The 13,699-nt window shown below is 42.0% G+C and overlaps 1 protein-coding gene across 1 annotated transcript in view; it reads right to left on the reverse strand.

Moving 5' to 3' along the window:
* The window catches only part of Pde11a (phosphodiesterase 11A), a 232,951-nt gene that overhangs the window by 165,855 nt on the left and 53,397 nt on the right, over window positions 1-13,699 (reverse strand). Inside the window, exon 4 of the mRNA XM_059260747.1 lies at window positions 13,496-13,628. Coding sequence (XP_059116730.1) covers window positions 13,496-13,628 — 133 coding nt within the window. The remainder of the gene's footprint in view (window positions 1-13,495; window positions 13,629-13,699) is intronic.

A 13,699-nucleotide genomic window follows, 5' to 3' on the forward strand; every position in this document is an offset into this window, starting at 1 on the left:
TGATTAATTTTAATATGTCATTTGTATATTGTTTGGGAGTTCATAGCCACACCATTGTGCCATCTTAGTCCTCACTTCTTTTACCTTTTAATCATATGATGTTAGGCCATGTGATTCTCTCCTTTAGTTTAATACAGAACACAGATTTTTAAGAATCCTAGCCTAAACATGATCTGAACAAGAACAATACCAGTAGACGTGCTAATGTGGAAGAGTAAGCTTAGGGGGCCTCAACCCTAGACAAACAACTGTAGACCACTAAGGAATGTTAAAAGTGGAGAGGGACAGGCCGAACAATTGATTATCTATTACCAGAGGGTCAACCCTGAAAACACACATACAAGTCACACTATACAGACTGAGCAGGGTGTATTCAGTATTTAGTATTTAGAAACATACATACACACCACCACCACCACCACCAACAACAACAACAATTAAAGAAAAAGAGGCCATGAATTTGAAGGGTGATGTCAGGTCCGAATTCTGCTGCTTAGACAAAAGCCAGCATTCCTCAGGAACTTACAAAACCAGTTTCCCTCTACCAACGGAGCCATTTCCTTACCACTGGCAGAAGAGATGAAAGGCTATCTGTGGTGCCTACTAGCATACCAACGTTCATGCTGGCCTCGAGGCTCCCTCAGTGTCACATGTACCTGTCACACATTTCAGAGTCTGTGCTGGCATCCTGGCTCTTCTCACACCACCCACCCCTTACTCTACATTTCTCCAGCTCACGGACTTCCCAGCGCCCATTTCTCATTGTCCTTATAACTCTGCTATTTCTGCTGTGCTGCTTTCTTTTTGTTCCCCTCTCTCGGTCCTCTTCTCTCTTTGTCTTCCTCTCTCACTCTCCCACTCTCTCTTTCTCCTCTCCTGGCCCAGTCCAGTCTGCTGGCCTTGTTCAGTCTACTTTCTCTCCCTGCTCTGAGTCTTCCAGATGCCTCTAGCTGTACTCTCCCTCATATTTACAATAAAAACTTCTCTTAACCATACCACGGAGTGGTCATGTTGTCAGTTTATACATCTGGTGCCAAAACCTGTAGTTTATACAGTAGGTGTACATGGGAAGTTTTGGAGGAGGGGAAAGGAAGGGGAAATAGTACAATTATATTACAATCTTAAAAATTGTTTAAATTATTTAAAAATTAAAAAAAGAATTCCAGATGCAAAATAAACAGACCGAAACAAAAATATAAGCATAAACCATTCATCCAGTGTTCCTTCCCACAGATATTTATTAATGCCTCCTATGTACATTGCAGAGTACTGGGGAAATATAAAAATGAACTCAGTCATTATCCTTGAAGAACTCAGTCTACTAAAGACAGAAATAAAGATGAGATATGTGTCCAAGCAGACAATGTTCAGAGCACAGTATTTGAAAAAACTCCAAAAAGGCTACAGAGAAGTCAGGAATGGCTTTAGATCCTTTAAGAACAAGTCTTGGAGGATGGCGATGAAGATAACATTTATTGGCTGTTCACTGTGTGTCGACACTCCCTTCAGTTCCTTCCCGTGAATTATTTTATACACTTTTAAAATAACCCAGTGAGGTAGGTACTGTTATCATCTGCCCTGATCAGATAAGGCTTAGAAAGATTAACTACCTTGGATGGAAGAGCCTGGTTCACAGGAGGCCAGACAATAACAAACACATCCATCACAGTTATCTTTCGAAAGAACAGAATGGCTCTCTCCCTAAGGATAGCATCAGAATTAAGACAATGTCAGCAAGCAGGAAGAAGAGGCAGTCAGGCTGAGGGAGGCTTCCTGGGAATAACCTATGGGCTAGTAGACCCAGCTACTCTAGAATGGCTGGGCCCACTTTGTTTGGACAAGGAAGGGTCACACAGCACTGGACAGACAATGGTAGTCTGAGCCAGTACAGAACATTAGGTATGCTTGTCTACCCTGTTCTGGGACAACTGAAACCCTTATCTAATCTCTCCCATAAATCCCAGGTAGCTGAGGGATGTCTCACATCACAGAGTGCAGTAGAGAAGGAACATTGAGTGAGACTGGAGAGCTCTGGAGTCCAGGGGTGAGAAAAACAAACCTTACCTAGGCTGCTTGCCAGAAAAAGGAATCTGTTTACCCATCGCTTTTAAAGCACCATACTCACCACAAATACTTCTTTATTCTGGGTGTATGAGCTCTCCCATCCATGAGGATGAGAACATGGAGGTGTTTGGCTTGAGTAAAGGTGGCAGTGGGGAACCTGGGAAAATCTGAGGGAAACGAGTGTTCAAGTTGACCCTGGAACTGGGATGACAAAAGAGCACAGGAGCTTTGCAAGGATAAAAATCGTCAAGGCAGAACCGGTCCAAAAACCTAAATAATGAAGACTTGAAGGAGTGAAGCTGGGAGGACTCGCTACTTCTGGCTCAAAGGGACAGGGATGGGGCAGGACTCCTGAGCCTACGATCTTTCTAAAAGAAAGTGCATTGCTACAGTCTGTCTAGAAATTGATTCATTAATGTGTATCTGGAGCATAAAAGAGTATCAATAACCCCTGACTTATTGATTGTATGCATAATGCCGTGTGTCTTATGGTAACTGTCAAAACTATGCACAAAAACTTCCATGTAAGAGTATGAGCCACAGCATTATTTATCACAATGATATATCAAACATGGCATGAATATTCAGAAGTCAGTTAATTAAATCATAGCACATCCATACAATGGAATGTTATGCATCTGATTAAAGTCATGCTATAGAATATATCTGGACATGGAAACAATTTCCTATATTAAGTGATAATGTGCAGGTATTGATGGATGGGCAAACACGTATATGCATTGACAAATTCTTCAAAAGCTATAATCACAATGGTTCTCTCTGAATTGCTTACCTCTGCGAGTTTAAAAATGACTGATTCTAGTTCCTAAATTTTAGATAGGGACTATAAATTATTTGCACATGAGGAAAAAGTTGTTCAAAACAACAAATACAGGAGCAATGGTGTTAAAGCACAGAGTGATCAAGTAGGAGAAGAACCGAAAGAGGCTTGTTCAATTTAGCAGCAAGTAGGTTAATTAAAGGCAGAGATGGTGCAGGGATGAAGGGGTGGGATCTGGAATAAAGGTCAAGTGTAGCAGAGGAAAGTCACACCGAGAAAGCTGTACTGTGTGGACCTGGAGTCTTTAATCTGCTGAACACTGGAGGAGCCATGAGACAAAAGAGAAGGTTGGGTCTTTAAATTTCTCTCACAGTGGCTGAGGAAAGAGATTCTCCCTAGCTAAGAGACTAGTAAATGTGTGTGTGTGTGTGTGTGTGTGTGTGTGTGTGTGTGCTGGTGGTGGTGGTGATTATCATTTTTGATGATTCCTACAAGGAGAGAGAGAAGGATAGCCAAGAAAGGAGGACAGGTATCAGAGTATGAAGAGTGAAGTTTCTCATTTAAGATCATTAAGACATTTCTCTCACTGCTGTTAGTAGTAAAATATTAGTAATAAAACATGGAAAGTTGTCCTAGTCTAGGTTAGTTGATGGAACATATGGGACAGGAAGGCCTAAGAGCCCATTTCATCCTCTGTGGGAGCTGAAGGAGCAGGAAAGTGACACTTATTTACAGATGCACAGGACTGTCAAACAGTGCATCCCAAGTCAGGAGAAAGAAGAATAACACAGCACAGAAGAAAAAATAATTCCTAACCATTTGTGTTATAGCTTAAATCTGAAATGATTCCCAAAGGCTGAAGGTATAGCCTCTTACTTATTGACAGATGTTGGGACCTTTGAAGATGGCGTTCAATGGGAGGAGGTTAGGTCTTTGGAAGGTATGGCATTCAAAGAGATATTGGGACTCCAGCCTTTCCCATCTCTATGATGGCTACCATGAAGTGAACCAGACTTCTCTATCACATGCTAGTACCACAAAGGCCCAAACAATGGGACCAAGCAATCATGGGTTGAAAGTGTAAACTATAATAAAACTCATCTCCTATTAAGTTAATTGTCTTGTGTATTTTGTCTTCATAATGGGAAGCTCTTAACTGATATCTAATAACAAATTAACTGATAACAAATCTCCAGATTATATCAGCAAATGAAACAAACAAAAAACCGATGTTGACTGAATGACTCCAAACAAGTCACCTTAAACTCCCCATGCCTCAATGTTATCATCTCTGTCTCTTGCCTACCAAAACAGAAACTTGCTATTAACGCCAACTTGACACAAATTAGAAGCCCATGAATAGGGAGACTCACCTGAAGAATCGTCTTGATTTGATTTGTCCCGATTGTGGGTGGCACCTTCAGGTAGAAGCCCAGATTGAAAAATAATATTTCATAAGGAAGCTTATCTTGCTTTTTGCTGGCTTGGCCTCCCTCTTGCCCCTGAGCTGATTTACCCCAGTTGTTGCTGATTCCTTCACTTACAGTAGAATCAGCATTTCCAAGCTTTCATAGTGGAATACAGAGCATAGACTCCCCAGAAATTTTCCAGGTTTCCAGAGCCAGACTGGGAATACTGAGGTATCCTGCCTTGTGGATTGAGTAACTATGGGTCCCTCCAGAGAGGGACAGCTATTCTGGGACTACTCTGACCATCTCAGAGTATAATTTGGCTATCATTGTTTTAAAGCTCACTTAATAAATTATATATATTATAAAGGAATGTTTCTTTTCTGGTTCTCTAGAGCAGTGTGGTTCTCAATCTGTGGGCCATGACCCCTTTGGGGGTGGCATATCAGATATCCTGCATATCAGATATTTCATTATGATTCACAACAGTAAGTAAAATTACAGTTATGAAGTAGTAATGGCATGATTTTATGGTTGAGGGTCATCATAGCATGAGGAACTGTATTGAAGGATCGCAGCATTAAGAAGGTTGAGAACCACTGCTCTAGAGAACCTGACTAAACATATCCAGATTTTGACATAACAATTGATTCTCTTTTTTGTGTGTGCTTTTTCTTGTTTATAATTTGTTTTAAGAGTATATATGTGAACGTTTTAATGTATGTAGAACACTCTTACAATGTAGATATTATTAACACCGAAAGAAATGCCCGTGAAAATATCTCTGCCTTGTTGTTCCATGGGCTTCTACCTAACAATCCTGACATAAAATTTACACTATTAGAGTCCCCCAAATTAGGCTATGGGAAATGAAGCAGCCTTCCTAACAGGTTGTAGTTCGAATAAATACACTCTATCAGAGTGCCCAATACTAGCCAATTAAAATTCTACCTACTTAGAGATTTGCCTACACCTGTCCTGATGGCACTTTTCCAGCTAACAGACCCAATTAAATATTGTTGATGGTTTAGCTCCTGGATCCTTCAAAAACAGACCTGTCATATTTTCCAGCCTCCTTAAGGCAGACAGAGGAAGTGTAAAAGGAATTGGTAATGTGTGTTGCTACACCTTAATCCGCAATATGTTTCCTTTCCCTACTCAGCGTTATTCTCAGATTCTTGTACTGGTGAGCCCTTCTGGTTCTAGTACTAAACACTAAGTGCTAAGACTCAGTCAAGGAGGGAGCTGGTGCTCAGGTGCTCAGGTGCTCAGGTGCTCACTTCCTTGAAATGAGGGGAGAGTCTGGTTTTTTTTTTCACCCTGAATATGAAATTAATTCTAATATCTTCTAGATCATCACCTACAAATGAGTGATACCTTAAGTTCTTAACAAAACAAAGCAAAAACTCAACCAATTGATCAAACAAACAAAGAAAACCAGAGACTATAAAAATCCCATTCTTTGTGCTCTGATGTGAGGCCGAGGTAGCCCGTCTGATTCTGTGAACTGTGGGGCTCCTGTTTGTCTTCACTACCCACTCCTACCATTTTATATCTTGCTGTCTTAGTAACTCATGTTCTCCTAGACTCCCCACGCCTCCTCCTTATTATCAGGAATTCCTGGGTCCAGTGTCCAATCTTCCCTACCAAACCCCACTTTTGAGAAAGATCTGAAGTAGCTTGTGGTGTGAGTGGCTGGCAGAGGAGAGCCGGAAGCATGGGCATGCATGCAGATCCACAGAGTTTATTCCTTGACGGTTGCAGCTCTGCATTTTCGTTTTTACCAGAAGCATAACTGATGGAGCAGAAGGTGTTCCAGAGAACAGAGAATGTGTCATCCTGCCAGGCTGGCACTCAGAAGTGCTCTCTGTGATGGTCTGACAGCCGGAATGGGCTCTAATGCTCAGGCAGAGGACCTCGGAGTCTGGGGCCCCACTATCCTTAAGTGCTACATTACAAGGGCAAGTACTTCTGAGTTGTCTATATCAGGCTTTTAAAAATCAGGACTTCACAGAGAAAACTGCGTGGGATGGAAGGGGGAGGCTTAGGGTCAGAACAGGGTCATAAGTCTTAGTATTAACTCTGTAACTCAGTGTCTATCATGGCAGAGGGCATCTGAGGGATGGTGGGATTCCTGCCACCCCTGGATTTATAAACACAGAGACTGCCAAGCCAGTTCCTGCATAAAGCCCACCGTAGTTTCCGGTTATTTTCTGCTCTTCCCATTACTTAAAGAGCCCTTCCTATTTAAATGTTGGGTCTATCACTCATTCTTACTGTAGGCAGAAAACAAACTCCAGATTGGGTAGCTCTGGAAACTCTTCCTGTAACTCTTCAACTGGAAGAATATACTAAAATAAGCAGTAAAATATGAAACATTAGATTAAATAATGACTGGTGTTCTGTTGGTATCTTTATGTCAGTGTCTTTTTTTAATCTAGTGTGAAAAGGACAAAAGGCATCACAGATGATGTTCTAGAGGGCAGCCAATCAGAAGAGTTGAATTCAGAAGCACTATGCCCAACAAAAGTAAAGCTAGAATAGTGAGGCAGATCATCAAGACGGATCATCAAGACAGTTTATACATATGCTGTTAGGACAGTATTAAACGAAGATCTCAGAATCGAACTCCAAAACACTCCATAGCAGAAGAAACAAGGAAAAACAAACTATCTAAATAAGTTCATTTACTTCTACTCACATTTTAAAATCCTTGAATTTTTTTTTTATAATTTTCAGAAGGTTCTCAATACCTTGGTAAAATTTAAGTCATTTAAATCATAAAGATTCTAAACAAAAAAACCTATAATTTTGCATGATCATAAAAATAACACAAACATGTGAAAATGTGAAAGCAATAAACCCCAAAGCTCTAATTTATCATCTCTGGAGAGGACAGTGGTTAACAGTTAGGAATCCTACTGTCCTTACCTTCTCTTAAAAACATATCATTGTTCACATGTCAGCATGTAATAGACTCATAAATACCACACGGTACTGAACAATACCAACGACAATGTCCATAATGCACCAAGCACTGTTCTAGTTATGGGTACATCCGTGAACAAACCTGGAAAGATTTCTCACCTTCATAGAGCTTACATTCTAGTGATAGGACATTGCTGAGGGAATGCTGGCCTCTGGGAATGCCATAGCTTCTCCATCTTGAAATCACAGCAGTTACAATCACCCACATGAAATTGGACTCTTGTGAAGAGCATAGGAGGGGCTCGTGAATAACTTATAAGGTGACCCATGAGATGACCAACAAGATACTTGAGGGCCCTTCTGTCCACAAGGGTATATAAGCTGGAGTGAGGGGACGCTCTTCTTCGGTGGTAGCTGCCCATCTATTGCCCGTGCTCCTATAGGTAACTTAGAATAAACTCACCCTTTCACTCAGCTAGACTTGGTTAGAATCATGTCTTTGGTCTGCGATTGGCACTCTATATGGGGTAAATAGATACCTGTGCATGTCTCCCCAGGAAAAGTGAACACCATAAAGATAAAAAGTGCAAAAGCAAATTATATAGTAGAAAGTGCTAAGATTATTTAGAAAATATAACAAGGTAAAAAGGGCAAGGGATATTAGAAGTGTCGTCTGAGGAAACAACAGTGTAAAGGCCGTAAGGTGGATGTGTGAATGGCATGTTCTAGGAACAAGGCACCAGCATAGTTAGAACAGCATTCGTCAGGACTAGGGTACAGACAGTGGTACACCAGATCATGCAGGGCATTACAGACCTCTGATTTAGTGGCATTTGGCTTTTTTCTCTCATAGAATAAGGAGGCTTTGAAAAGCTGTGATGTGAATCACATTGTAAAAGCGGCTGGCTACTGTGAGGAGACTGAAGTACAGAGTTCAGAGGGAAGATGGAGGCAGAGTCAGCTCAGCAGGCCACGGCTACAAACGCGCCTGCAGATAACGGTAGCTTGAACTGTCATTATAGCTGAGTGGTGAGAGGTGGTCATTTTCTGAGTAAATTTGATAGACAGGACCAGTTGGACCTCTTTATGAATCAGTTGTACAACAGGAGCGAAAGGCAGCATCATGCCTGTGAAATCCCTCACATGAGCATCAGGAAGAACTGAATTACCTTAATAGAAATAGAGAGAGAGAGAGAGAGAGAGAGAGAGAGAGAGAGAGAGAGAGAGAGAGAGAGAGAGATGGGGGAAGAAGATTATAAGCTGTTTTGTACATGTTACATCTGAGGTATTTATTAGAAAAAAACTTCTAGATACACACACACACACACACACACACACATTGCTCTATAAGAACTTCTTTGTGCCTTGCGTTTATTTCTTGTGGATATTTTTTCTTACCAGGACATACAAGTTGCTTTATGGGACTGGAATTTTGTATGGATTCATTCTGTATAGCCTTTAAAATGCCTTCCCAATACCACCTTCTCCCCCAGCTTTGTACCCATCTTGTTACCTCTTTCCCCTTGAATGAGGAGAGGGTCGTGAATAGATGGCAGTTGCTTCCTTGGCAAAGCCAGTGGGACAGTCATCCTGAGGTTACATGAAGTCCCTCTTGACATTATATTAGCTTCTGTTTCAGCTGTTTGGAATGAGCTCTTCCTTTGGGGAGTGACCTGAGAGGTCCACCTTCAAGACCTAAGGGCAACCCCTCAGAGCCCATGCACATCCTTGACCACTACCAGTACGTGAATAGATTTACTCTACCAGGCAAGGAACTCCATTCTGCCAGCAATCTGGTCAGCATACTAATGCCAATGCTATCCGGCTAGCACCTTGACTTCAGCCTTGGGAGACCCTGAGCCTAGAGATGCCATTCCCAGACCACCAGGAGCTGCATGATGGAGAGTGGGAGTTCATTGTTATGTAGCAGCAGAAAAATCAGTATATGTAGCACTGTGACAGGGCAAGATGGTTCTTGCTGAGGCCATGTCAAGTTTAAGTAGAATTTAATCTTGATGAATAATTCCATGGAAAACTATTCAACTCTATTCTAGAAACCAAAGGTCAAGATGTCTTAGCTGACTAAGTACCTTAGCTTCTGCTAAACTGCCTGTTGGTGTGAAACCCCCTTCAGCTAACCACTTATCTCTGCTTCTGTTAAACTGCTTGCTTGCTTCTGTGAAGCTTCCCTGCAGCTGCTGAAGAAAATGTCAGGGCATGGTTTCTGCCCTCAGAAACCCTGTGTTCTGGAGATTGGAGACTACACTTGGGTCCCTAAATAATTGAGTGTAATCCCAGCCAGCTGGAATAAAGACTTTCAATTGTCTATAAACTGTGTCAGAGTGGTCATCCCTGGTGGGCTACCCATAACAGCATCCTTGTCAAATCTTTAGAAGCAAACATGGACACTGCCTTCCCCTAAGAGAAGATATATAATGGCTGATAAAATATAAAACCTACTCCCAAAACCTATCAACATGAGTGTTTTTATACTACTATAAATAAATAAAGTCATGTATATTAACATTTTTTCAGGTGTTTTTCTAAGATCATAGAGTCTTGAAACAAACAAAAGAAATAGTGATCACCATAAGTAACAAATTTAAAACTCATTTTTTGGACTTCATAACTATTTTATGTCACATTCTGTCACAGCTTCCGATAAATTTGGCCTTAAACATATGCGTGCTTTCAAGACCAACAGGCAGCACTGGTGAGAGTCGGACCTGTTCCACCCATGACCTTGACTGTTCCACCTATGACCTTGAGGTACCAGCCTCTAGGGCGTGGCCTCAGGGTTAGTTCTTCTCTCCCTCATGGGCTTGAATAATACAGACTGATTCAGGGTGCAGGAGCAGTGTGAGACAGGACACCAATCTTCCAGGACTCTGCAATGATTTTGCACATCCTGTTTAGTGAGTTGTTTTCCCCAATAAAATTTCCAAATAAATAGTTCCGTTATCAATATCTGTGGATTATCTGCAATATTCTGGCGCCACGACTCTAGGCATACAGAAGGCAGCTAATCACTGTGGCTCACCTGCCACTTCTCCACAAGGAGGAAACTCCATTAACTATTTAAGAGGATTACAAAGGGAACGCCCAGCAGGGGGACAGCTGAGAATTCTTGCCCCACAGCCCTATCAGCAGGGACCTGAGGGCACCTGGAGTGAGGTTTGCCTTGTCACCCCAAAGCCATCCCTCTGTAGCTTCTTCCATCAGAAGAAAAAACAATAGCTACAAAACCAAAATTTGAAAATAAGGACCATTCTCTTCCTGTCTGTGTTTGGGCTGAGTTCCTAAGAACCTCCCGGAAATCATCATATAGTAGGAATGACACAGAAATTACAGAGCTAGCTTACTTTTATACTTGATAAGCGAGGCAAAGTTTGATGGAGTGAATTATCTCTTATTGAAAGAATCAATAACACTAGTTCCAGAGTATCCTATGTCTTCTGACCTCCACAGGTACCGGGTATGTACAAGGTTCTCCCCTTCCCCCCTTTCTCACACATACATACAAACAAAACACTCATATACATTAAACAAGTAAATCTAAAAACTTTTTTTTTTCGTTTAAAAGTCATACAGATATGTCTCAAACCTGGGACAAATGACTAACTGAGGCGCTTATTAGCGTATCAAAGCTAACACTGGCTGCCAGGTTCTCCCAGCATCCCTCAGCCCCTACCTGTCACAGCATCCTCCTGGCTGGCACACCCTTCCCCAGCTGTTCTTCCTCATATAATCCAGCCATTTTGATTATGCTGGTCCGTTTTTCCCCTTTCGCTCTCTTGGCCCAGGCTGCCCCTCTGGGTTCATAGCTCCTCTTTTGCTCTCCCTCCCTGTCTCTCCTCACGTGGCCTCAGTCTGGCCATGCTCACTGGCCTCTCCCAGATAGCTCTGTCTCTGCCCTTCTGTTCTTTCCCTCATATCTACAGTAGCCTTCTCCTCCCCCATTCCTGGGAGCAGCCATGTCCTCCTTTTCATTTCTTTTTTTTTTCTCATTCAATATTACTGATATATCACCAAAACATTGAACTCAAAGGTCTCTCAGAAACCTGTTGGATAAACAAAACAAGTCTCACTCGTTCAGACAATGCTCATACTTGCAGCATCAGCCACATAATGCTGAGAACAAAAAGCCACAGGTGAATACACACAGTATTAGCCAATTTGAAGTTCAGAGAGATAAAAATACAAAACATAGTGGGTAGAGTTTTAAATGTGTGGAACGAACCCATACAGGACAGCAAAGCAATGCCAAATTCAGATTCTGGATACTGGTAACCCACGGGGGTGGTGATCAGGGAAAATCAATACAAAGATTCTAAAGTAATGACCTTTTCCAAGTCTGGGGGGTAGGCATATGTTCTCTTACGCCTTTACAGGCAGTCTATGAACTTAGGGGAAAGGTAACAGTTTCCTTTTCTTTTTTTCTTCCAGAATTTGATCTTCTCCATGATCCAAAGCTAAGAGCAGAAGGTAGCAATTCACACCCAACCTAGTGCTATGATCTAGGTTAGGGAACACTTATCTCTCCCACAGCCAATTAAACATGGTGACTCTGTGACAACTGGCAATTATGATTTTTCTGCATAACCAAACTCCTCGGGCTGTTCATTTATTATCAATGACAATCATAGAACACTGAGAGCTTTTCTTCATTAAAATGTATGCACAGAAATCTTCCTTTAGTGCTCCCTCTTTCTCGGCTCAAGGAAGAGAGACGCAGGAAGAGATGGGACTTCTACACAGCAATCTCTGCTCCAAGCACAGTGCTGCAGTACTCACATACTGACATCCTGCCATTTTCACTCCAACAGTCACACAACCCAGGTGCTGGGGTACCCTTCCTCACAAGAGAAGCGAAGACACTTGGGGCTCTGTGCTTTCCTGAGTTCAAACACAGTGTCTCAGGTTGGCAGAGAGCTGGAAGGTGGTCACCACTACAACAGCTAATAGTCTCCAACCCAGACTGGGAGTTCATCAAAGAGTTTCCAAGGTGGGATCATCAAAGCCAGGAGGAAAAGGAAATGTATGGGGGGATAGAACCTGGGAGAGGAATGGCCCAAGAGCTACAGAGAGGGGGATTTTAAGGGATTTACTATTTCCCTGCAGATATACACAAAGATGATCTGATGACAGTTATTAATCAGATTAAGATTCTTGGATCCGTGACATCTCTGGGTCCGCATAACAGCTGTGGACATGATGGGCTGTGGCATCTGACAGACAGTAGGGTTGCATCCTCACACGTCTTCTAAGTATAGATCAGCGCTCAGTGTCTATGAAATGGGTGTAATAACCCCCTAGTTTTTGACAGATCAGGATTACATGTCCCTCTGTTGCTAAGAATCTACCCTCTACTCAATAGCCATTGGGATCATTTTAAAATACAACTTGGGGTGGGTCATGTGTGTCATCCCAGTACTCCTGAGGTGGAGGTGGAGAACTGCTAAACACCAAGCTCTTATTCCAGAAACGTAAGTTAATTAGATTAAAATTTAAGAATACAAGTCCCACATCTCCTGCACTTGAAACTCAACTACTCATTCCCACTGTGTAGGTACACCTCAAATTGGTTTAAAATAGCTATCCCTCCCGCATCATCTACTGTGGCACTCTGCCACATCAAACTAATCCTAGTTCCCCCAACTCCCCATGCTCACTCAGCTTTTCCCACAACACCTATCTCCTCACCTTTCTTCAAAAAGTCCAGTCACTCTTTCAGAATTAAACCTGTCAGTCTGCAACAGAAAGCTTTGAGTGTATCCCTCTCCATATGTATACATCTATACGTATTATCGCCATTTACCAATCCAGAGGCATTTTATAAGCTTATGTGAGTACACCCACATGATATTTCTATACCACCTTAGAATATAAACTTTAAAACTGTTTTATTCATGCTGCATGTCAGTATAACGTGCCTATATAACTTACATTAAACAATAACAACCCATTTTCTGTTTATATAAGGGGCAATTTGAAAAATATGATAGTGATTCTAGCATCTGTTGGCCAGAGAGCATGTCATATATGCACTTTTACTATTATGTCACAGTTTAATATAAAGTCTGCCCAGGTATGAAAGCGTATCAGACTGAGGATGGCCGTCTCTCCACAAGTCTGGGCAGACCCAAGCAGTATCAGACTACAGTAGGCAATACTGGGAACCAGATCACAGAGCGTGCAGAAATGTCAGTTGTCTTGGTTATTGTGCCTCTGCATGACATCCCTTCTCCACCTCAACCAGAAAAATCGTCAACACTGTGTGACAACAGAACCTCAAATAGAGGCCTCCTCTTACCTCAGCATCGAAGCGTGGGTCCTGATAGGCATCGCTGACGTTCACGGGAAGGCCTGTCGAAGCAACCAGCTCAGCGATGCTGTTATTTATCAGCCAGTCGGAGTAAGATGACTTCTCCATGCTTTCTTTGAAACTGTCAGAGCACCAAGCCAGCAATGAGAAAGAAGACAAACTAAGTTTGTTGGAAAGTAAGCTTTGCCAGAC

This window comes from Peromyscus eremicus, chromosome 4 (assembly GCF_949786415.1).
Source record: "Peromyscus eremicus chromosome 4, PerEre_H2_v1, whole genome shotgun sequence".
Classification (NCBI taxonomy): Eukaryota; Metazoa; Chordata; class Mammalia; order Rodentia; family Cricetidae; genus Peromyscus; species Peromyscus eremicus.